Consider the following 24,036-nt stretch of genomic DNA (forward strand, 5'->3'; position numbering starts at 1 on the left):
AATTGTCCTTATTGTTGGGCCTTTGTCCCACTTCTGTGTATGGCTTTGTCCAGATTTCTTGCTCTTGAGGTTGAGAAGTATGACAAATGTGTCAGGGCCATCACAGTCAGCCAGAGAGATTTCAAATTGTGACATGCTTGTTGCACCCCACTCCCCATGTAGTGACTCTGGATGTGTCCAAGCAAGGCAAGGAGTAGTTGTATCTACCTTGGATGGGGAGGACACACTGCATAAGTACTACAGTGGCTTTTCATCTGTCCTTGATTTTGCAGAATGGTCTGGTTTCTGTCATATTTTTGTACTGTTGATTTATGCTTATTACTCAAAGTGCCTGTTGCTCTGTGTTTTTAAGTAGCAATGCTTTAATGACCATAAGGTAAGCTTGTCTGAGATCGTAAGATGCAAGTAAGCTTTAATAAGCATACTGTTAAAGAATTGCCAACATTGAAAGCCTTTCTGTTGTTGCCATGCAGAGAATACTTGACTAGATAATGTATAAGCCTTGGGTATTAAAGGACAGGATTCCATTATTTTAAAAAGCTCATTACACTTGTTGGAGACTTCCAGTCATCTCTACAGACTTTACCCGTAAACTAAACAGAATGCCAATCATGTGTGGTCCATAACTTGTACAGTAATCCTTTAAGCAATGTATTTTGAGCTTGTTTCTTGTTTCCTTTTCATTTTTTACTTTTATCATGTTTTCCCCATGAAACAAGTTGTCAGGCAGCAGGTCTTTTTTGGATAAGAAACATTTTTACAAGTGGGGGCATCACATAGATTTCTACTTTCAGCATGTTACTTGATACTTTAATAAAGCTGAATATATTATAATTAGGACTGCAGTGCAAGGAGAAGTGGTTTGAGTTGAGTGCTTCTGGTTTTTCTTATACTTGATTTTGACTGGCATTCCAGTAATGTATTTAAAAAGTAATTTATTTTTTCATGCCTCACAACCTTTTGTTTCCATCTAGATATTAAGTAAGCTGTCATGCAGCCAATGCATTGAAATATTTTTATTCTTCTACACTTATTTTTGTATTGATTTGGACTTTCATAATGATGGTTTGCCACCCAGGGCAGCGTATTTAATTAAAGTTAGTTTTTTGTGGTTTTGTGCATAGCTCCTCCCCTTTCTGGTTGACCACACCCCCTCCCATTGACCCCACCCATTCAGCTGTCTCCTGCAGCCCCCCTGTGATTTGAAGTCACCAGCCGCCACTGGTTTTAGTATTAGAACGGTACCTCGAAGGATGCACAGTAGCTAGCAAATCCCGCCCTAACCACGCCTCCAGGCCGACGATTCCTGGAGGGCTGTTGGATCTGCAGAATAGTTATTCCTGGCTGTGCCGAAATGAATATTAATAACTGCATTCATCAAAAGGACAGCACAGGAATGGTGTTTTATTTGAAATATAGCAAATGATGGATGCAGGATAGGGGACTGAGAAATCAAGAATGAGAACTGCAAGTGTAACAAGTGCTGCTGGTAGCGGGTCAGGGGAATGAGAAATCCTGAATGAGAGATGCGTGCTTCGTAGGTCATGCAGTTTTGGATCCTAAATGGCTGTCAACAGTTAAGATATTCCGAAATAGCAACACTTATGAAACCATTGAATCTGCCCTCACTGAATGTACCCTCTTCCTCAATGTAGTGGGATATCGGAGTTGGTATTTTTAAGTAGCGGGGTGGGAGGTGCAGAGGGGCTTGCCTTAACCATAAAAAGGATTAGTACTTGTTTCTCTTTACGCAGTAAAGCTGCTACTTTTGGTGTTGGGATCTTGCAACCAAACACAAAAAATGACAAATGACCTAAGATCTGAGGAAAAAAATGTTTCTTGGGTTTCCTCTAGAAGTTGCATAAAACATTTATTTTGTATCTAAAACGCTTCGATATTACGTGAAGCGACATAATCTACTCAAAGTCCACAAGGATGAGTATAAAGTGAAGCTCGGACATTTGCGCTAGCTATTAACTACACTTTATCCTGAAGAATCTCTAATTTCTGAAAAAAAAATATGACTTATTTTGGACATTTTAAAAAAGAGAATCGAGCACACGCTTGCCGGGTTCTAAAAACATTCGCGAAACGTCAAAGACAGCGGTCAGACACTAGACATCCATTAGCATGCTTGATATGTCAAAGCCACCGTATTACGTTGTTTTGCGGGTGAAAGAGCTTGCTCCCGGAAGTGATCTCTCTTTTCTTTCTGCATGTCTGTAGCGGTGGGTTGGTAAGTATTTTCTCATAAACTTAAAAAGTTAATCCAGAGGCATCGGTAAGAAACGTTTAAGAAACCATTTTAGATTTTTTTGTAATCGATTGTAATTATGCCAAAACAATAGTTTGTTATAAAATTGGCAGGATTTCTTTGAATTGTATGTTATAGTTTATTATACTTATTCGCTAATTCTTATGTATTACTGTATATGTTTTTTTTTCTAGGTACTGTAATTGCCGATAAAGTGCTGAAATGGTAAGTGTTGTATTTATAAGTGCAATTTTTGTTGTTTGTGGACTGGTAGAAGCGCGAATTTGTTTTGAGTTGATTCTAATGGCCGAACTCGCGTTAGTTGCTTTCCGTGAATATATTTTCTGATTCGGTCTTTGACGTAAATTTTATTTCTATATACCATATGTTTTTAATTGGGGAAAAATGACACGCAACTGAAGTGCCATAGACAGAAATGATGGGAAAATCAACCTAGTTCTGGTTATGTAGTAAGGCCGTGTGAAGAGTTATTCCTCTTCATTTGTTTCGCTGCATTCTTTAGGGAATGTTTGTTCCTTTTTGGAGTGAGTACAGGTTTGTCTCTGGAGATTTTCTGAGATGTACTGATATTCTTCGAACTTTGCACTTCACAATGTTATAAACAATGATTATTGATGTAGATGTTCGAGTCGTAATTTTGTGGTGAAGAAGTAATTGATGGATGTGATTGAGCTATATTAACCATCAGTTACTTCCAACCCGCACTTCTATAAGTATATGAAGTGTGGGGGGAAAACAGTCAATCTGCTGCCACTACCTGTATTTTCTTTTTTTAGTGAAAATCGTAGTCAAGTCAGTTTTTACACTAGTGCCTTGACTAATCTGCTTGTTAAAAGCAGCAATAACGTATTCTGTCTTTCATTTGAATTTATTTTGGGTAAGTGTCTGTAGATAATTATCTGCTTTCTTTCTTTTTCTGTTAAGACAATGCTGTGGTGTCTCTAAAGGTGGCTTCTGTCCTTTATTTCTTTGTAGTTTCTCTCTTCTTGATGGAAGTCCTGATTGTCTAGGGGATGTTACATTTAGTTTATTTCACTCTTGACTGAGCAAGTGGACTGTGCCACTACCCTGGCATACTTGTACAGACGCACATATCGGTAGGCGTAAGCACACCCCCAGGCAATGTATTTGATAGGCATGTATTGGTGCAATTATTTTGAGTTTACAGAATGTGTAGTATAGTAAGAACTGTTTGTACAAGTGAAATGCTAAGAGAATACTGTCTACAGTGGTACCTATAATTTTGTATAGCCTGCCATTAAATGGCAGGCTGGTAAGTGGATCCCCCTAATCTTTCTGCTTCTGTTATCAGTGTAGAAACACAAATTGTAATAACTGTAATGTCTATAGCCCAAACACTGGTTGTAGGTTTCTTGAATGCTATCTGTCATAAGATTGTTTAAAACAACGCTAGCGTTTTTTTTAATAATATATATATGTGTGCCCTTTTTAATGAAATGAGTATGTTGGCCCTTGGAGCTTTGTTGTAATGAGGTGAGGTGAATCAACAAGTCATTTTGTAAAACAAGGCCATGCTAAGTTTGATTGTTTAAATTGTTGTTTGTGGTTTAAGAAGCTGATTTAGTTTATTGCACATGTATACTTTTCTAGTCTTGGTTTCTGTCTCTGTTGTCCTCACTTGACCAGCTTGTGACCGAGCCTGTTTACTTATTAACCAGCTTGTAGATCACCTTGAAAAGGAGAGAGTCTGCTTGTACCCAAGTAAGCAAGTGGCACAGTATGTATGCTTTGAGAGGAACAGCTTGCTTGCTAACAGATGTTTTAAGCTGTTTTGAATGACTCTGATGGAACATGTGTGAATACTGTGGACACTGATTTACTGAAGCAAATTGTGAAACTTTCTGCCACGGCACAAAACAAAGTTTAGTTTGTAGCAGCCTTAATGACTAGAGTAACTGTCCTACTTACAAATGATACTGTAACATTCTAGTAAAACGTTTCATGCGTACAGGCTTTGACCTTGTAAAACGGATACGAAAGCAGTGAAATCTTTTCGTACATTTTTGTAGCTACAACATGAATGTCTTTGGAAGCCTATTAGAATTTTAGCATTTCCTTGAGTTTTGTAGATTGACTTCATTGAGGTATGTATTGTGCTAGTTGGCATAGCTTCCTCACAGGGCCTGTTTTTTCATTTCTGTTTCCTGTCTTTGCCTTTTTGTTCAGTTTGCATGCGTTTCATGAGATGGTGTGAATTTTGCTGGCTTTTTGTTAAATTCCCAGGACATGTAGGTGAAATAATGACCTTATAAATTGGCTTGTGCACATATGTCTTGTATTAGACTAATATTTTAGCCAGGATTAGTTTGTCTACATTGACCCTGCTGAGTGGTGGGATAGGTTTATCTCTCCTGTGGCATTAAACTAACAAGTCTGCTCTTCATAGGTGTGTGTACTAGGTTTATGACCACTTACGCTTTTATAAGCATAACCATGAAACCAAAGTGTAACCCGGGGATAATTTTGCCTTGGGGGTTATTTTAAAGGACATCAACGGGATATTAAAGCAGATTGCTCAACCTGCTATCTCTTTAGTCCCTGTTTGTTGATACAGTCAGGAAAAATCACCCATGCAACTTTAAAAACTAATCCACTCAACTGTTTTCCCTGTTAGGCTTTTACCTTCCCGTACTGTTTTATTTACACTTTGAAAACTAAATTGAAAAACCTCTAGTTGGCTCTGAAATGATGTCACATCTGCCAGGGCTCTTGCTCTAGCTACCAGGATGTCTGCTCCCCCAAAGTGATGCAGTCCCTGCCTGATTTGCATGCTGAATAGCCAGTGGACCTCCCACATTGTGATGTCAAGGCTGCCTTGCCCAGCCCACTCTTAACCTAGCAAAAATGTCAAATTATAATCTCACTTTTTTTTAAGAGCCTTACCGATTTATGTAACAGGCAGAAACACAAACAGCTGCAAGATCTAGGAGCATAAATTTGCATTGACCATGCATAGACATTAATTGCATGTTTTTATATAAGCAGATGGTCTGTCACAATTATTCGACAACACTACATCAGATTACAAGAAGTATGCAATACCATAATTTTAGTTTCATAGCCAGAGGGCATTTATAAGCCTAGCCAGTGTGTCTGCTTTCGCCGCCCCATTGATTAACTGATCCTCTGTCGAGCAGAGCCAATGAAGTGATCCCAGGGGTGTATTTTCTGTTACCCATGTTTCTCTTGAAGTGTGTTAGTGATGGGTTCTGCCTGAAGTAATTTGGGATTTTGTTCCAAAGCACGGGGAGTCTCTGTGACTGGAATCTCTCTCTCTCCAGCATGTTCTACTTGTTGTGGCGAGGTTTAGCTTACTAGAGCACATGACTCGCAGTGACTTGGATTTCTTTAGGTGGAGCATGTCCAATTCTTAGTTGGGACATGGCTTTGTAAGTCAGGCAGCGATCACCTCGCGTAAGCAATATGCCACTAAGTACCGCCAGAGTTTTTTCAGTCGGGCTGCGTAGGACGTATACTTTTGTGGTCTTTCCAGCTGTTGGAAGTGTCTTGTGAGGTACATCCCAAATGGGGCATTGTACTCTCTGATGGGTCTGAGTGACAAGTTGAAGTGCTCTGTAAACTCTTTATTTCTAGATGCGAACCCTTTAGTCATTAGATAGGAAATCCTTCTATGTGGCCCAACTACTTTGGCAATATCATTGTCAAAGGAGAGATTACCATCTACCTGCATCCCCAGATCTCTTATTACCTCTTCTGTATTAAGGGAGCTGCCACCTATGTGGGAATTCGTGGGTGTTTGTTTTTCCCAAATGGGATGACTAACTTGAGGCTATGACTTTGACACCAGGTGTCAGTCTCAGTAAGGCCTTTTTGGAGGATGTCTGTCAGCCGGAGAGTCAATTATGGCTCCCAGTTTGCAGTCATCGGCGAACTTGGTTAGCCATAGTCCTCCTGCGTTTGCTTGTATTTCTGAAAAGTATATGCCGAACAGTAGGGGTCCCAGGACCAAGCTTTGCAGGACACCACTTGTGACTGGTTTAGTCGGACCTGGAGCCCACTATTCTTACCGTGTTGTAAGCCAGTTGGCAACCCATCTCGTGATGTAGGGTTATATGTTCAGGCTGGTGAGTTTTTCTGTAATACCCGAGTGGGGAATGGTGTCGAAAGCCTTTGTGAGGTCTGAACCACCTTTCTCTCGCCTATGGCCTTGATGACTGTCTCGAAGAAGGCAACCAGGTTTAGTAGGCATGAATCTGCCCTTAAAGCTGAACTGGGTTGGGTCAAGTGTTTGGAGGTTCCCGAGCCTCAGTCAGGCTTATGGGGCGATACTTACCAGGGTCAGTTATGGTCCCTCCTTTGTGGAGAGTAATAACCGTTGCTGTGCGCCATTATATAGGCATGTAGCCTGTGGAGAGGATGAGGTTGAACAGTGTGTTTTAGGTGGGGGGGGGGGTTAGTTCGTGCAAGACTCTGCCTGGGACACCATCTGGTCCCATTAATGCTGTGCTTTTGGCGTTTGGCTTTTGAAAGGGGCTGTTGTACCTGTGCTTTTTTTTTTTTTTTTTTTGGGAACACTTTTTCCGGTATTGTTGTGGGCCCTTTTGGAGGTGAGGGGGAGGTGAATCTGCCAGGATGTTGGCAATATCAGTAGGTTCAGTATATTTTGTGCTATTTTGCACAAGTTCAGTGCATATCTGCAAGTTGCTACTGAGATTCTTAACATAGCTAAAGAAGGCTTTGTGGTTCTCTTTTGAATCCTTGGCTATTTTTCTTTCGAAGTTAGCCTTGGATGATTTCATGAGGGACCTCAGTTTCATACTGATACTGATCAGGGATGTCTTTCCTTCTGGGATTTGCTTTTTTTCTGAACTAGTTTCCTCCTATTGTATAGCCTGTTTATTGCAGGCGACCATCAAACTGGTTTCCTTCTCTTAGAGGAGTGAGTCTTGGTTTTGCTAGGGATGGCATGATCCATGCATCCTTGTAGGTGCTCAGAGTGCATTTGTAAAGGTTTCTGCATCTTGGGCAGCGTTTTCTTTTAGTGTGGGGGATGTGAAACTTACCCACCTCTCTGTCTTTAAGGTGAAGTTTGCTTTAGAAAGGTACTGTGGTTTCCTTAGTTGGGGGGGGGGGGGGTGTGGACATCCAGAGTGATTAGTTTATGGTCTGATCTAACCAGTGACTGGTTGACCTCTGGTGTTGCCCATGTTGGTGATTACCAGGTCCAATATGTTTTCACCTCTGGTAGGGGAGTTTACTGGCTGATCCAGGGCATTTGAGTTGATGAATTCCAGGAAGCGCTGGGCCTGAGAATTTATACTAGAGTAGTTTTCCCAGTGAATGGTAGGGTATTTGAAATCTCCCGATATCTGGGTGTTTGGTAGGACTTTCATGTTTTCCAATGTCTCCAGAAAGGTGGAGTGGTGGTCCTGGGTCATGGAGGGTAATCTGTAGCAGGCCACAATTTGCATTGCAGATTTGCCCGATGTTAGTTGCACATGGATGATCTCGGAGGTGGTATGGTGCGCCACTAACCTGGAGGTGTAGGTATCCTTGATGAATATGGGATACACCCCTTGTGTTTCGGTCCGTGTTCTGTAGCCGAAACGTCTGGTATGAGTTGTAGCCCGGTAGTGCTGGGGTGCTCTCTGCAGCCTTGAACCAGGTTTCAGTTACTGCACAGATGTCGACATTCTCCATACTGAGGAGTGCTTCTAGTGCGTGCAGTTTGAGATTTAAACTCCTGGTGCTGAGTAGCATAACCCTTGAGTTTTTTGTTAGTTGTGCTGTTTATGGAGGTGGGTTTGACTTTTGAGCCTTGCTTAAGAGGGCATTGTGGGGGCAGCAAGAGCCTTGGCCAGTATTCAAAAGTCTGGGGGGTGACAGGTGCAAGCAGTCTCTTGCGAAGCAACGTGGATTGTCAACCATGTCATCCCAGGTTGACACACTGGATCCCCTTTGGCATGGGGGTGTCATGCAAGTCTGAAATATTTAGTGTTTATAGTGCATCACTTTAGCTATTTAACCAAACTGGAAGGAAAAATACATGGGAGTTTGATGCTTTGCAAAACCGTGATTAGAACCGAGCTCCATAGCACTGGGAATAAATTTGACAGGAGTGCAACAGTCTCCCACTGTAAGGAAGGAAAGGCTGACAAGAAAAAACAGTACATTAGTCTGGTCACCTGCTGTGAGCTGTCAATCACATGCAGATGATGGATCAAATTACCCTTAGCTATTTGACAGCTAGGGGAAGGTACATGTGAAGGGGAGGGGGAGATGCCTTGAAGAACTAGATTTCAACCTTCACAAAATAGATCAAGTTAGCATTTCTAAGAAGAAAAAGAGCAATAAAATGCACTTTTCAATTCGGTTCTGTAGCATTTGCACTGCTTGTGTTTGAAGTAGTCCTTGAAAAAGGATAAACTTTTAACCAAAGGTAGGTGACTATAACACAGCAGTGAATGCCTTTAAAATCGATTCACTGACAAGAGCTTTGGGGAAAACTTGGCAGATCTGATCCAATTTTTTTGGAGACAATGCATTCTGGGATAATTGGAGGCAGACTAAACAGTCAGAATTATTTAAAGATGCCAGACCCCATGTGGTCAGTCAGAAATTGCATATAAAAATATCTAAAACGCTCTTAAGTCCCAGAGTGGTGTTAAAATGTAGGAAACCCCAAACCATGATGAAATAAACATGTTTTTAGTCTGTGGGTGCAGTTGTCCTTAAGGGGTGTATGTTACGGCATGATTTAAATGAGTGTCCCTGTCCATCTGGGCATAGGTGTCAGACCAGGTAGAAATTTCTGATTTCTCCTCCACTGATCCTGGTTGCACTTGAATGGGATTAAGGGGGGCTCTGATTCATATGGATGAGGGGCCTGTTCAGAGAATGGGGATTCTGAGAATTGTGTCCAGTTTTAAGTGGCAAGCAAAGTGTAAATCCATGGGTCTAGTAGTTCTGACATTTTACAATTTGGGGATATGTAAAGGGGGCCTCGTGCCTAGCATACAATGCATCTTTTGAGTCCTGCTACAAGTCGCGTCTCAGCGGTCTGTATGGTCAGGTACATACAGGGGGGGGGTAACTCGGATATGATGTGTGCTGAGTAAAGTGACACACTGGCTTCCCTGGAGCTAGGTGCCATGCCCTCCCTTACTTATGAGTTGGGAGACAGAAAATTTACTGTCTTTGATTATGTGGTGGTCCATAGCCAGGTTACTATCTGTACAAGTTTACAAACCCCATGGCTGCTGTGCCTGCGTTTAAGGATGTTTTTGCAACAAGGTAGTTTTCCTGGGTGGGTGGCTTCCCCAAAAGGTACTAGTGTGTGTTTCTTGGCATTGAGTTGTCTGTTAGACCTTCTTATAAGATGTATGTTGTGGACGGGTTCTATGAATGCTCCTAGCTTGCAACCAACTGCAAACCTGGTAAGCCAGAGGCCCTTGATATTTGGTCTTTGACTTCTGAAAAATAAACACCAAAGAGGAGTGGCCCTGGCAAAGAGGCCTGAAGGACTCCACTGGTTATCTGCTCTTTTTGGAAGTCCTCTCCAATCCCAGTTTCTTGGGTCCTGTCTGTGAGCCAGCTGGTTGCCCATAGAGTTGTATACGGCTTTGTCTAATTCCTGAGAGTTTTACAATGCCCAGATGGGGCATTTTATCAAATGCCTTAGCTAGGTCACGGTAGGCAGTATGCACAATTTTGTCCTCATCCATTGCCTTGATAACCTTCTTGAAGTGTACAAGGTTCAGTAGGCATAACCTGCCTTTGGCAAAACCATACTGGGTGGAGTCCAGTGTCTGAAGGTCTTATTAAAGCTGTTCTTGGCCTTAGAGAGCATCTAAGGTTTGCTTCCTGTTGATAGTTGGAGTTGAATTCTATTTCCTGGGGGGTAAAGTTGGAGCTCAATTTGCCACCCAGATTTGTTGTATTTTCAGGTTCCATTTATGGTTATCCTTGGGTTTGACTCTTATCTTCACCTCAAAAGTTTGCTTTGTTGGACTTGATTAGTCCTACTATGTAATGTATTGTTTGAAAATTTTTTTGTTTTTGTGTTGTGCTTCTAATTTTAGCTATTATCTTTTTTTTTTTTTTTTTTCTACATCTGGTTGTGTCTGGATTTTACTACTAGGTGGGTAATTGTAACTTGCTTCTGGTAGGCACAGCAACCACTATACAGTCACTGACATTGTTGTACAGAGGCTGTGTGAATAATTCCACGTAGGCTGTTATCTGGGTTTGGAAGGGCTTGAAATTTTGACCTGTTGCCAGTTAAAGCAGTAGTTTGCCTTGGAGTAGTTTTTGTTTAGTGCCTGGTGCGTTTACATATTGGTGCAGCATGGGTGGCTGTTGGTGCAGCAGTTAACATTGTTGCCTTACAGCGAGAGGTTCTACAGTTCAATTCTTGGCTGGGGTGCCTTCTGTGCAGAGTCTGCACGTCCTCCTTGTGTTCGCGTGGGTTTCCTCCCATGTTCCAACGACATGTCTTGGGCATTTCTCACGGAGTCTATGCTAAACATAGACTGTGTCCTAGTCCGCCTTTCCTGGTCAACAAAATGTTAAATTGAAGAAAATTGATTCTTATTTCAAAGGAGACTATGGTCTGATCTTTCCAGAGAGGGCACGACACAGGAGGAGGGATTTGCATTGATCTCCCAAATGTGCGAGTACCTGGTCCAATATTAGTTATAGGTGTATGCACTATTGGGTCTAGGGTGCAAATTTGAGTCTTAGCAGGATTCAGAGTTTGTAGAGGGGTATACCACATGAGTATGGTATTTGGTTGAATGGTGAGTCTGCAGCAGATCTAAGTATTACATGTGGGTTTCACTGACAGAGGGTGACTGGTGTGCTAGGATATGATATGACTATTTGTATGGCGGTTTTATAATGCAGATGGTTCTGGTTTTGTCCTGTTAACTTTCCTGTATTGTACATTCCTGTGAGGAATATGGGTGGAAGCTTGGGTGTGATATTTTGTTGTGCTATTTTGTTGTGCTAACTGTGGTGCTAGTGTGGAATTGTAGCATGTTCTACAGCTTCCTGTTTTATACCTATTGCGTCTGTGTGTTTGCAACTGGCGTCGGCTGCGTCTGTGTTTGCGACTGGCGTCGGCTGCGTCTTTTAAGGAAGAATTAGAGAGTTATTTGATATCAGATGATCTTGTTTTATTGCTGAATTTAGTTGTGGTCCTTAGTCATTCGAAACTTAGTCCAGAATTTTGTGTTTGGGATAGTCAGTATACCTGCTGTGCTGTATATTGCATGAAAGTGAAATCTCTCATACAGGTGTGGTGGGGTTCTTAAATTGTTACTACACTAATGACCCAGTGGGGACATTCTAAGCCGAGCAAAGTCTCGAATTATGTCCTGTATCCAGGTAGGACATTGAGAGCCAGACATTTTTATAAGCCATCCCTGTTAGACGAAGTGAGTGCCAGGCCTGGTGTAAATTTCCTGTTCCCCATGCACTTGTGTAGGTTGGGCTTAAATTGGATAAGAGACTGATTCTGCTTCACATGGCCGTGAAACCTGTTCCATAGGAAGGGCAGTCTCTGGGATACATGTCCTGTCTGTCCAGCATGGCTCATTTTAAGTTGCAGACAAAATGCAGGTCCCTATCTTGATTGTGACTAATGGCTGGGTAACGTGGTGTGCCATGATTTTAGTCAGAAAGTGACTTACTGCGTGGTCTTCTAGGTAAGAGTGATTCTGTTTTCCTGATTTTAATTTCTGCAAATTGGGTTTCTAATACCATGACACGCGAATGGACCCAATTTCTAAGTCAGTGTATGATTTAAAGTTCATGAGATTGATGTCGGCTACATGATATCTAAATACGATTTGTAGATTCTTTTTAGAAGACCCATTGCTCCTGCTACTGTTGCAACTGTCTGGGTATCATTCCACATGGCAGTTTTCTGCCTGCAAATCCTGATATTTTATGACTGTATCTCTGTGTACGCAAGACGCTGTAGTCAGTGTGGCAAGGTCAACGTTTTGTCTTTTTGTGGTCCACTGTGTGGTTTTCTAGCATCTCTCTCTTGAACTGTTGGTAATGTGTGATTTCATGTGATGTAGACTTCATAACTTATTTGTGGCTCGTTTCCAGTGTGTTTTCAGCCTCTTCAGACACATAATGTTTGCACAATCTCCAGGGCAACACATAATGTTTGCACAATCTCCAGGGCAACTGTCTTGCCACACTGTTCCAGTTCTGTTTTACAAAATCTACATTTATCTGTTTCTCCCACATGTTCAATGGACTTTGTAAACCAACATATACATAGCCCACTATCTTGGGCCACCAATTATTAACCTTTCATATCTTGGTTTGAATTCCACTCTCCTCAACCATTCCTGCGTTCGCTCCTGATCAAAATGAGAAGTTGTCCTTACTTGCAACTATATTTTATGCATTTTCCATATTTCTTGCCTTCTTGTTTGGTCCTTCACTTTTATTTTTGGCATATTCGATTGCCTGATTTTTTTTTTGTTTTGTCTACTTTTGGTTTGATTTCCGTTCTTGCTTGATGCTGATATAACTCTGTTGCTTAGTCTAGCAGAAGCATCTTAGATTTATTCTCTTCCATGTTTCAAAACGGTCACTACATTTGGGTTTTGTGAAGTCAGATGTGTACAGTTCAATGATTGCAGATCAATATATGTAATCAATTTCAAGGAGGCCCATACTTCGGAATTAGGAATATACAGTGCATACCAGGATTATACAAGTCATTTTGAGCATCCTTTGGTTTCCCCAACACCCTTTGGGGACAGTCAGTCACTCCAATTTGCTCTTCTGTCCCTAACAAGTTTTGGTTTATAGCTTGCTGGAAGTCCATGCTATTTTCAGGATTAATTTTTGTCTTCTAAAGTATTCTTTAAGTTTAATTCACATTTTGTTTTATTGTTGATCCTTCATCAATTCCCTAATATTTATACACTCCCTCTTGCTAGAGTTTTTATATCGCATTCTTGTCCCAAAATTCTTGGTGCTGCAGTTTTGCTGCTTTAAAGGCTGCTTTTGCACATTTATCAAGGCTAGATGGCATTCTTGTCATCTGAAAGTTTTGACAATATGCAGTTGTGCATTCAGTTCCTCATCTGATGAGCTGTATAATTTTAAATCATTGAGAAACAGAAGATATGTCTTCACACTTTTTCTAGGAGCCAAATTATAGATCATGGGTGAAGCTGTTAGTAGTTTTGAGTTAAGGGCAAGACAGAATAGCCTCGGTGACTAGGATTCACCCTGGAATATCCCCTGTTGAATTTTTATCCCTAGACTATTAATTTGTCCTATCCTGGCTTAATTGCAGAGTGGTCTGCCACTTTCATGGTCACTGCAATCAGTGTAGGGTGCATCTTGTACATACTCTTTTCACACGTTCATGGATACAAGCTATCTGATGCTTTTTTTTGTAGTCAATCCATGCTATACTTTCCCTTTTTTGCAGCTCAGTATGACTTTAACAACAAATGATCCTTTGTTTCTATGACTTTCTTTTATTGTCTTCGTTCTACTGCCATAGAGTTTTCCTCTAAATTACTGTAAATTCTGTTGGCATCAATTCCATTGTGTAGTTTATACATCTTTCGCAAGTTATTGGCCTATAATTTTTAGGATGGTTTTGCAGGTTCACTGTTGGTAGGAGTATTGTTTTTCCTGTTGGCTAGGTTGGTGTCTGTTCTAGGTACTGTCTGGGCCTGGGGTTTTCAGTTGGAGGCACTGCTTAATTTTGTTTCAATCTTTCTAGCAGTTACTTCATCCCATTTCATATCCTGAATCTTTAACTTCTATCCATTTAGCATCTTTGTGTTCAACAGGATCTTCATAAATCTCCAAAATGTATCCTTTTTTTTGGGGGGGGAGTGACTGGGTAACATGCTGTGCCACAACTTTAGTCGAGAAATCTGTGACGCAACTACATTTAGGTAAGAGTGATTCTATATTCCTACATTATGCTTAAACCAGTGTTCATGCAGTAGTATCTCCTACTTTTTTGGCTGTTCATTTGTCAGAAGGATGGCATAATAAGCCAGAAAGCTTGTGCTGAATAATTACAGATGAAAGAACTGAATAAAGTGTTCGGTGCTTTCAGGCTTGAATGTAGCTAGGTATGGCCTTCCCCTTGATTTGATGCCAAGTAGTTAAAAGTGCATTGAAAAAGATGTGGCTTGTGGTTTTGCTGTGTTATGGTAACAGTGTATCAGGACAGGCTGTGCAGAAAATTTTTGCACAGTATTGATGCAAGTAAATATGAAATGTAGACTGACATTGAATGCACAGGAATAGACATTGCACAGGAAAAAACATATCGTTGCACAATGTAAATGGTAATATATTAAGATTATGGAAAGGACCTAGTGAGAGTAGGATTTAAATAGTCTAGAGAGGGAGTAGGGTTTTAATAGTGGAGGGGGCAGGGGGGATTTAATAGTGGGGGGGGGCAGGGGGGGGTTAATAGTGGAGGGAGGCAGGGGGGGGGGTTTAATAGTGGAGGGAGGCAGGGGGGGTTTTAATAGTGGAGGGAGGCGGGGGGGGTTTTAATAGTGGAGGGAGGCAGGGAGGGTTTTAATAGTAGAGGGAAATTGGTCAATTTTAAAGATGGTGTGGTCTGGGGAAATGGACTGAATCTTCTGCATTCTGTTCTGCTTTTGTCGAGAAAATTGCTAGCGGCAGTCATGCTTCTATTGTCAGATTTGCAAAGGCAGTGGTGACTCCACAGCCAAGGTGGTCCCCCTTTCTGCTGTACACTCGAGTTGGGTCAAAGCTTAAATACTTTAGCTTCTGCATGTTTTAGTTTGAACTTTACTGAAGGGATTTACAGTAAAATTCATGATATACCCATTTCTCCAACAAATGTGCTAATTAAAGGAAATGGGTAGAGCGTTGTTTAAAACTGGGGGGCTCTTGCACTTTTTTTAAGAAAAGGGCTCCACTAGGAAGCAGGTAAAACACTTAAAGCACCAGTATTAAATAGTAGAGCTGTACTGGTCACCATTTTTTGCATGATCTGACCAGGGTAGTACAGAGGTAACACTTTGTCTGGATAAGATGTGTGGTTGCTCCTAGATAGAATGGGAATGCTTGCTGGAGGTGCACTACTCAAAATCATGTAGAAAACGATGGAATGCCGCCATGCTAGCGGGCTCTAAAATATTTTCCCTATAGGTTCATAGGTGTGTACTAGGCTAATGGTCCTGGGGCCTTTACAAGCCTAGCCCATAGAAGTGCCCTGGCATTGTGCTGTACAAGTTGTTTTAATTCCCTTTTGTAGGGATGTCGACTTGGCAATACTGTTGTCTTTCCCTGTAAATATATTAGTGATACCTTCATCTCTATACTGTGTATTTTTGAGAGACTGATGCTGTAGATTGAAATTTTCAGACTAAGGGAAATGCTCCATTGGAGAGGCTCAGAAGTCTGAGGGGATAAGGGAGTTCTCTGAGGAGGACTAATTAAGGATGGTGTGGTTGATGTTGCTGCATAGGGCAGTCATGCATCTGAGAGTTAAGAAAAGTGAGGTTGTAGGCATTGTGCTGGTATGTGAAGTGAATTCAGGAAGGAAGTGTGAAAGCTTATTGCACTGCTCATACATTTCTGCTCTGTTTGCTCACTGTTGCTGGGGAGGAGTCTTCATAAGTAGAGCTAACTGGAAAGAGCACACCTTTGTTGTGTAGATATTAAAAAGTGCTCCCTTATACTATATAAAGATTCCAGGCCAGCCCCCTGCCCAGAAGCCTATGCCTACATTAGCAGCTTTACTTAAGCACTCCTGATTGCAAGTATTTTCTAGTGTCCACCTGAATAATAGTTTTTGAAGGAATCCAACCACTCTGACAAGGGAGACTAGCTAAAGGCTTTGTCTTTGACAGCACTCATGCTGAGCTACTGCTGTTAAAACTCTTCAGCTCAGTTTGTATGAGATAATTGCTTTCATGTTGGCAGGATGAAAAGATGTGAGGCGGTGCAAATTTTAGCCATGGCTGTTGGATGGAACAGAAAAATACACTTGTCCAATTGTATGCAGAGTGAGGGGTGGATAATTGTCAGGATCAGGAGGCCTGCTGTTTTAACATATCTTAATCTTTGAAACTTATCTTGAAATTTTATTTCTGTGGTTTCTAGTAGGCTAATTGTTTAATCGGAGTCATTTGGTGACAGAATTACATGAGAAATTGCTCCTTCTTATTGGACTCGGTAAGGGACCATCCTTTTGTGTAATTGCATAGAATCGTTTGATTGCAGTGTAGTTGGTGCATTACTTGCTGTCACAGATGAAGTAAGTAGCTGGTTATCTCCTTTTCTCTCTTGCAGTACTGCCACATAGCCAGTCTGCAGTTGTGAAGGAGGTATTTGATTGCACACAAAAACAAGTGTATTTCCGTGTCCTAAGGTGATGAGATGATATTTTTGTCTTTTTGAGCTTGAAGACTGCAAAAAAAGCTACCTGGCCAGTAGGTGGATGGTATAATTTGCTCACCTCTAGTGCAGAATTGTTGCTCCATAAACTTGTAATTGTAGCTGACTATTGATTTGCCATGTGTGGTAGTGATGTAAAGTAGTGGAATTGTAGAAGCTATTTTTGAGTTGTAGAAGTTTGGCTTGTGTTCGGTAAGCTTAGTTAACATTTTAATTTTATATTAAAGAAGTTTGTGTTTTTCTGTATTTCTTATGTTTGTTTCCTTGCAGCCTCGCAAAATTGAAGAGATCAAAGACTTCCTGTTAACAGCCAGGAGGAAAGATGCCAAATGTAAGTTTTTCTCTACGTGTAGCTAATAGAACTTTGCAGTTTGTGCATTACCGAGTCGTGTAAATTTAAGTGTTTACATTTCTTAACATTCCGTGTATCCCAGCTAATACGAAATACAGTATAATTGTTTAACCAGCAAGAGTGAGGGTTTTTCTCCCTTCACCTGAGTTATGCTTTTAGTATTCCTTCTGAGTATTCTTTGCATGTGTTTAGATGAAAGTTGCTTTAGGTCATGTGATGCCAACTATGTGGATTCTCTAGCACAAATTGAACCCACACACATCACTGAGAACTTCTACCAATGTAAACCTGTTGGCAAATTAACTTATGAGAGACCGAGACCTCTGCAAGTGATGAGCCCAAGGAGGAGAGCCGTTTGCTACTGTTTAGGATTATTGTTTTATTTCTGTTTCACCCTGTGCAGCGGTGGTCTTGCCTCGCAACAAGAGGTCCCCCAGTTTGATTTTCTGCTGGGGTGCCCTCTATGTGGGGTCTGTATACCTCCTCCGTGTGTTTAGGTGGGTGGTGGTGTGCACCAGTTTCTTCCCACATTCCCAAGACATTCAGTGGGTGGATTAGGCACTATAAATTGGCTATGGGTGTGTGTGTGCTTGTAGGGAGTGTGGAAGAACTGTGACATGGCTAGCCACCTATCAGCATAAGTGTGAAAATACTACCTCCGTTAATGTAGTACCAGTTTTCTGTTATAATATTGAAGGTCAGAGTCTTGAAAATCATAATATGGAGACCAAAACAAACTGACCCCCTGGACTGGGGATGTGGCATAAGACCGATGTTGGCACTTGTTCCTGGGTTCACGCTGATTGGGGGGGGGGTTGTGTTTTTAAGGTGTTTAGACATTAAGCATTTGATCTTAAAATTGCAGTGTTCATTTTCAAGACTGTGATTTTTGGTACGACCTGCTATCCTTGTATCTCGAATTGGAAACTTATAGCATAGTTATTGAGGAAGATTAATTTTTTTTTAATGCATCTGTTGTCTGGGAGGATCTAGTGTTCCCCAAAATTGCCCAATAATTGTTAAGCTAGAATGGGTTTTAGTTTAAATTTGCTTTCGCCATAAATTGTTCTGAAGAATCTAAAAACAAAGTTGCATTTTGATGACCGCTGCACTGCTAGGCCCATCCTCCACCACCTATCTCCGTCTTGCAGCTTTTTTTTTTTTCTTCTGTTATCATTTTTCAGTGGTGGTTTCCCCAATTTGTAGATTGCTTCTTCTTTAGTAGTTGAGCCCGATTTGTTTGTTTTTTTTTTTGTTTTTGCTTTGTTTTTAAATTTCTTGTGCATTTGTCTTGTATGTCATGTCTCATTCTTAGTGAGCAGAAACATTTCCACATGCCTGTCTTTGTACACTTCCCGATCCTCCACCTTGCCCTCTCAACGTTGTTTAAGCTTGCGCATCTTCTTGGTCATTTAGTGCTTTCTCCTTTGAAAGGCAGCAGAATTGAGTAGAGCTGTTGCCTAATCCATTGCTTTTTAGTAGCAGGGGACCACCACCTGCTTTTGTCTTAATTTGTGTAGTTGCTATAACTCCCAATATTTCTGTTGCCCAGTAGTGCCTAGTTTTTATACTACAGATTTGTACAGTTGTCTGTGGCTGTTCATCCTTACTGTTAAGTCCCTGTTGCTTTATCAGCCAACTGTGGGGTTTGTTGTGCCCCCCTTCCCTTATGTTCTCTTCATAGTATTGATTAAGTGTTTGGTGGTGTACTCTTTCTGAGAGCAATGTCCAGAACTAGGCCTACACATCTTTACTAGTAATATTTGCAAATGTGACCAGGGAGATGTTTTTGGTTTTCTTTCGGCGTTTCCCAGTTATTGGTCGCCACAGCAGAACTTCGGTCCGCTAATGATTGCAGTAGAGTTTTTTTATGGGTGCAGAGGTGCCAGCTAGACGCCCGACCTTCAACGCAGGCACGTCCATTCTACGCATGTCTTTTTTAAAGCCACTTGACCGCGGGGAGGGCATGCAGACTACACACCGAAGGCGCTCCATCCGAGAATCTAACAGGAGAACCTCTTGCTGTGAGGCAGCAATGCTACCGCTGCACCACCATGGCTTAAATGTGACAAGGGAGATGCAGAAACGCAATCCCAGGGAAAGCTGGTGGAATTCTTTCAGTTCCTCATAGCTTTTGTCCTATTTAATACTGCCACTTCTGTACTTAGTGTTGGACTTGGCACACCAGTTACCTACTCTTGCCTTTGGTTTTATGTTTTTTCTGTCTCACTGGTGGTATGCTCAAATAAGGTCCAATACAAACAACTGACTGGTGTCAAAGACACCGATTTTAAAACTCGGTGCAAAAAAATGCATTATATTGCTCTCTGGAGAAATTCTGCACCCAGGCTAATTGCCCCATGGTTGGGGACTGTTTTATATTGGTGTTAAAACCCAGTACCTTTTGTCTGTGGGGTAGATTTTCACCTTTGAAAGTGAAATTGGCTATGCTTAGCTGCTCTTTTGGGCCATTTTAATTTAGTACTTGTCTGTGAACCTGTAAGAGATGACATGATAGTTAAGAAAAAATATGTAGGCAATAATCTAGTCTTCGACCATCATGTAGCAAAGATAGTAAGAAAATAAGAAAATCATTATTTTTTGCCGAACTCATAAGCATGGATATGGCATTTAGGTCCAAGGAAGTTATAGTACCGCTCTGCTCTCTATCAGACCCACCAAGTACAGTGACCCCTTTGGCATATCTAACTAGGCAGTTGCAACAGTTGGAGCACCCTTGGGTTCCGCACAAGGTTACTCTAAGGTAGGAATACCCTGTGTTGTGTAGATCGTCTTAAGACCCTGTCTCTGTACTCCCTCTCCTACAGGCTACTGAAAGGTGATCTGTGCCTGGCATACAAGGCTGTCCTCCAGTCCAGCTCTGGTAGATCTCTTGCATATCCTGGGTGTGCTTCTTCTCTTGGAAGATTTTTTTTTTTTTTTCCCTCCTTCTGGCTTAAGGTGTTCTGTTGCGGTCTTTCACTGCATCCAGCAAATATCTGACTAAAGTGCAAGGTTGGCATAATGGGTAAGATATATTTTGCCTTAGACACAGGCTGCAGGGTTTGATTCTTGCACAGGTTAATTTGCTATGCTTAATGTCCCACTAGCAGTTTGCCTAGTACTAATCTATGAACAGTGGCTGTGGTGTATTTTATATGTGTAAAGTTTTATTTATTTGTTTTTCTTGTAGCTGTTAAGATTAAGAAGAACAAAGACAACGTCAAATTCAAAGTGCGTTGCAGTAGATTCCTGTACACACTGGTTATTACAGACAAGGAAAAGGCTGAGAAACTGAAGCAGTCTTTACCTCCAGGTGAGTTTACTTTTGTTTGCCTGGAAGGTCTGACTGGGCACAGGTCCTTCAGCGAAGGCCCAGGGAGAGAAGCTCCACATGAAACATGCATAGTTAAACATTTTTTACGTTCTGTATAATGTATAATACATAACGGGTGAAAAACAGAATAATAGTATATAAAGGTACATTTGTTAGACAGATGCCTTCAAACAGTATACAAACTTTTATAGTCAGCTGGTAAAATCAAAACCACTCGTGTATAGTCTTGCTTTGGAGTATGGCTATAGTAGGTTTTTCAGGGCTGGTATAATATCTGGCAGGTAGATTTTCTGTGCCATGGCTAGTTGGTTATATAGTAGGAGGTGAAAAAAATTGAACCAGTTGAGTTGCTTGAGTGCCGTACAGTGATGTGGTATAAAAGGTGAGTTGTGGCAAATCTGGCAATTTTGTTGTAACGTGGCTCGTTTTGCTAGCTCAGATTTTCTTAGGATAGTGAATATTGGCAAAGCAGAGAGCAGAGTTCAGATCGTATGGAATTAGGCAATAGTGTTGTTTCTATGTAGTGTACCCAGTTTTTGTGTACTTTTTTATGGTTTGGGATATGTTTGTTCATATATCTGCAGTAAAGCTGGGTTTAAAGTTAAGTAGCTTCATAGCCAAATGCCAGTAACTGTTAAGTTGAATTTCACTGGTAATCCCATCTGCATAAGTCCTATGTACATTTCTTTCTTGGGACAAATGCCCAGAAATTAAAAGATGTGTACACTTTTTTTATATTTTAAATACATTTGGTTGTTGGTAGCCTCACATGGGTGGAGTTAGAATTGCTGTTTAAACGTATTTTGCTATAATTCTACAGTACTTGACATTTGAAATTAGTTTAAGGATGGGATTATGTAGCCCAGTGTGTATTGCAGTTCATTTTCATGTGGGGAATAGTAAATGAAGTAATGACAAATGTTTTGTGCCAAACCCCTCTGCTGACGTGCTCTGTCTAAACAGGGAGTGGTCAAGTAATTGTTTTCAAAGCAGTAAGTAACCTTGAAAGCGTCTCATTGTGGTTGTATAGCTAATTGGGCAACAAAGTACTTGGTTTGAAGATTACATTGACAAGTGTTATGTACCCCCCCGAGTATGCTTCACTGTTTGGCAAAACAGAAATGTGAAGAGTTGTGCAGCTGTGGCTTATCACCCTTTAAGTGCCCAGAAATCAACATTCTTAGATCTGACAGAATTATGCAGGTCAGAATTTTGCTTATTGCACTTTTCAGTAGACCCCCTGGGGTGGGTGTGAATGGGAGAAAAATTGGTATGTTTGAGTAATGCGGATATATGCTTGGAAAGTCTCTTGTTAGAGAAAAGACAAAACGGGTTAATTTATTCTGTTCAAATGCTTTTCATTAGTCTGTTAATATATGCCTATTGCACAGCATTTGCACTTGAGATATGATTGAGGAGATGCAGTCCATGACTTTTATTTACCCAAACTATTTCCTTCACTGTGTAATCGGTGTTTTTTATTGGTTACACAGTGTTGGCAGGGTTTGTGGATTTAACAGTTGGAATATTCAGTAAATGCCAGTCATTACTTTGGTGTGTATTGATTCAGAAAGTGACTTGCTTTAAAAGTAGTGTAGACTGCCTTCCAACTATTTGAGACCCTGTCTCTGTGCATTTTAGCTCATAAAGCCGATTATCAAAATAAGGTTTTCTAAAGTATATAAAAATGTGCAACCATAAATTACACTTTGTCCTGTGGTGTGACATACACTTGTGTACAAAATTATATCACATGGGAGTGACTTCCACTGCCAATTCTAAAAAGAATGTTTGTGGGGTTTGTATTTAGAATGGCCAGCACATTTCTGTGCTCGTTTGTGGCATAAAATGGCAGTTGATGTATATTTTTTCTTAAAAATGCAATTGCTTTTGCTCCTTGTCTTAAAAGCTAGAAGCTTAGATCTTTTGTAGGTAATTGTCTTGATATAATTCTCTCTCAAAACTTCATGAGAATGTCCTTGCATCTTGGAGATGCAGCCATTTGAGCAAGGACAAGTCAGTGTTGTATGACCACCTTGAAAGTGTTATGTGAGGGTATTCGTATGTTGTGTATTGCTCATTTTGCTATGTTGGTCTCTTCAAAATTTGCATTTTATTAATGTATTTATTTGTTCTCCCCCCCCCCTCCTTAGGTTTGGCTGTGAAAGACCTGAAGTAATCCTGATGTGTACAGAAATAAAAGTATAATAAAATATGTAAAAACAATATTGCTCTGTCAAAATTGTGTCCTGTTGTATTACTGATGCTGAAGTAGTTAAAATACATTACATTTTGGTCACAGGTTAGAGTAGAAATATGCAAGTATTAAAAACTCAAAGCTGTTGAGCTGCTAGAGTTGAAGATGGTGATGCAGTGTAAAAGGTATCTGTAAATATTTTATCTAAACAGATGACTGATGGCCTTACCTGACCTGTGGAATCTGTCTCCTTGGATTAATAATCCTCCTAGTAGAATTTCATGCATTTCTCTATCAACCTGTTTAGTGGTCATTTAATTATTTATCAGCTGTCTGGTGTGTATTTCTGAGATCACTGTGCATGTGGTGTCTTGACACATAATTGGCAAATTGCATGTTGAGATCAGTTGCTGCTGTTCATATCTTGATATGAAGGAACTGTGTCCTTCATACTATGGTTGTGTTTGGTTGTAATTGTTAGGCAGATCTGTGTTTGGCTGTAAACAGACGGAACTTGAAAGTCTTTATGTATATTTTAAGTTTTTCCACTTTCAGCTACTGGCCATTTTAAAAGCACACCCTGGGCCAGGTAGTCCATACAGTCAAGAGCAGAGCAAGAGTGATCTGTTGAAGTCCACATTTTGTGTGCATTCAACCCTGTGGATGGTTCATAGGTTGGTACTAGGCTATTGGCCCTAGGGCCTATACCAGCCTAGCCATAACAATTCCCTGGATATTTCTTCCTACAATATTTACTTCTCTGGACTCCTGTCTAGCATGACATGATCCCCGGGGTGAATTTCTTATCTCCCATCCAGTCATCAAGGTTCCTTTTGAAGAGGGCCAAGGAGGCGCTCTGCTTGACATGTATGGGCAGCCCATTTCAGAGTATAGGGAGTTTCTGGGTCAGGAACCTATCCCTCCAGCATGTTTTGTTCATTGTGATGACAAGGTTTAGATCCCTGGAGCATGTGGCTCTGAGGGATTTTTATCTCTTTTTTTTTTTTCTGGATGAAAAGCCCTTAGTGATGAGGTGTGCCACATAGAAGGATTTCCTGACTTGTGGCGATGTGGTTATCGAAAGTGAGACCACTGTCCCCCTTTGTATAAGTCTCTCATCGCACTTTCGATGTTTAGTGTACTGCCACCTATGTGGTAATTCATGGGTACATGTTTTTTTCCAAAGGGGATAACTGTACATTTCTTGGCATTAAGCTTGAGCCCATGGCTCTGGCACCAGGCATCTGTTTCTGTAAGACCCTTTTGTAGAATATCCACATCATCTGGGGATTTAATATAATGGCTCCAGTTTGCAGTAATCTGCGAACTTTGTTAGCCAGAGTCCCTTAGTGTTGGCCTGTACTTCAGAGAAGTAGATGCCAAATGAGAGTGGTCCCAGGACTGAACCCTGAGGTGCTCCACTTGTCTGGAGATGGATTTGGAGTCTGCTACTTTTA

The 24,036-nt window shown here is 41.0% G+C and overlaps 1 protein-coding gene across 1 annotated transcript; it reads left to right on the forward strand.

Annotated features, from left to right (window-relative positions):
• The first annotated feature begins 1,321 nt into the window (after positions 1 to 1,321).
• RPL38 (ribosomal protein L38) lies at positions 1,322 to 22,608 on the forward strand. Its single transcript, XM_044085132.1, has 5 exons — positions 1,322 to 2,236; positions 2,449 to 2,479; positions 16,964 to 17,024; positions 20,239 to 20,361; positions 22,536 to 22,608. The coding sequence occupies exons 2-5, from the start codon at positions 2,477 to 2,479 to the stop codon at positions 22,559 to 22,561; spliced, it is 213 nt and encodes a 70-aa protein (XP_043941067.1). The 5' UTR covers positions 1,322 to 2,236; positions 2,449 to 2,476; the 3' UTR covers positions 22,562 to 22,608.
• The last annotated feature ends 1,428 nt before the right edge of the window (positions 22,609 to 24,036 follow it).

This window comes from Protopterus annectens, chromosome 10.part0 (assembly GCF_019279795.1).
Source record: "Protopterus annectens isolate FY-2018-M chromosome 10.part0, PAN1.0, whole genome shotgun sequence".
In the NCBI taxonomy this organism is placed as follows: Eukaryota; Metazoa; Chordata; order Ceratodontiformes; family Protopteridae; genus Protopterus; species Protopterus annectens.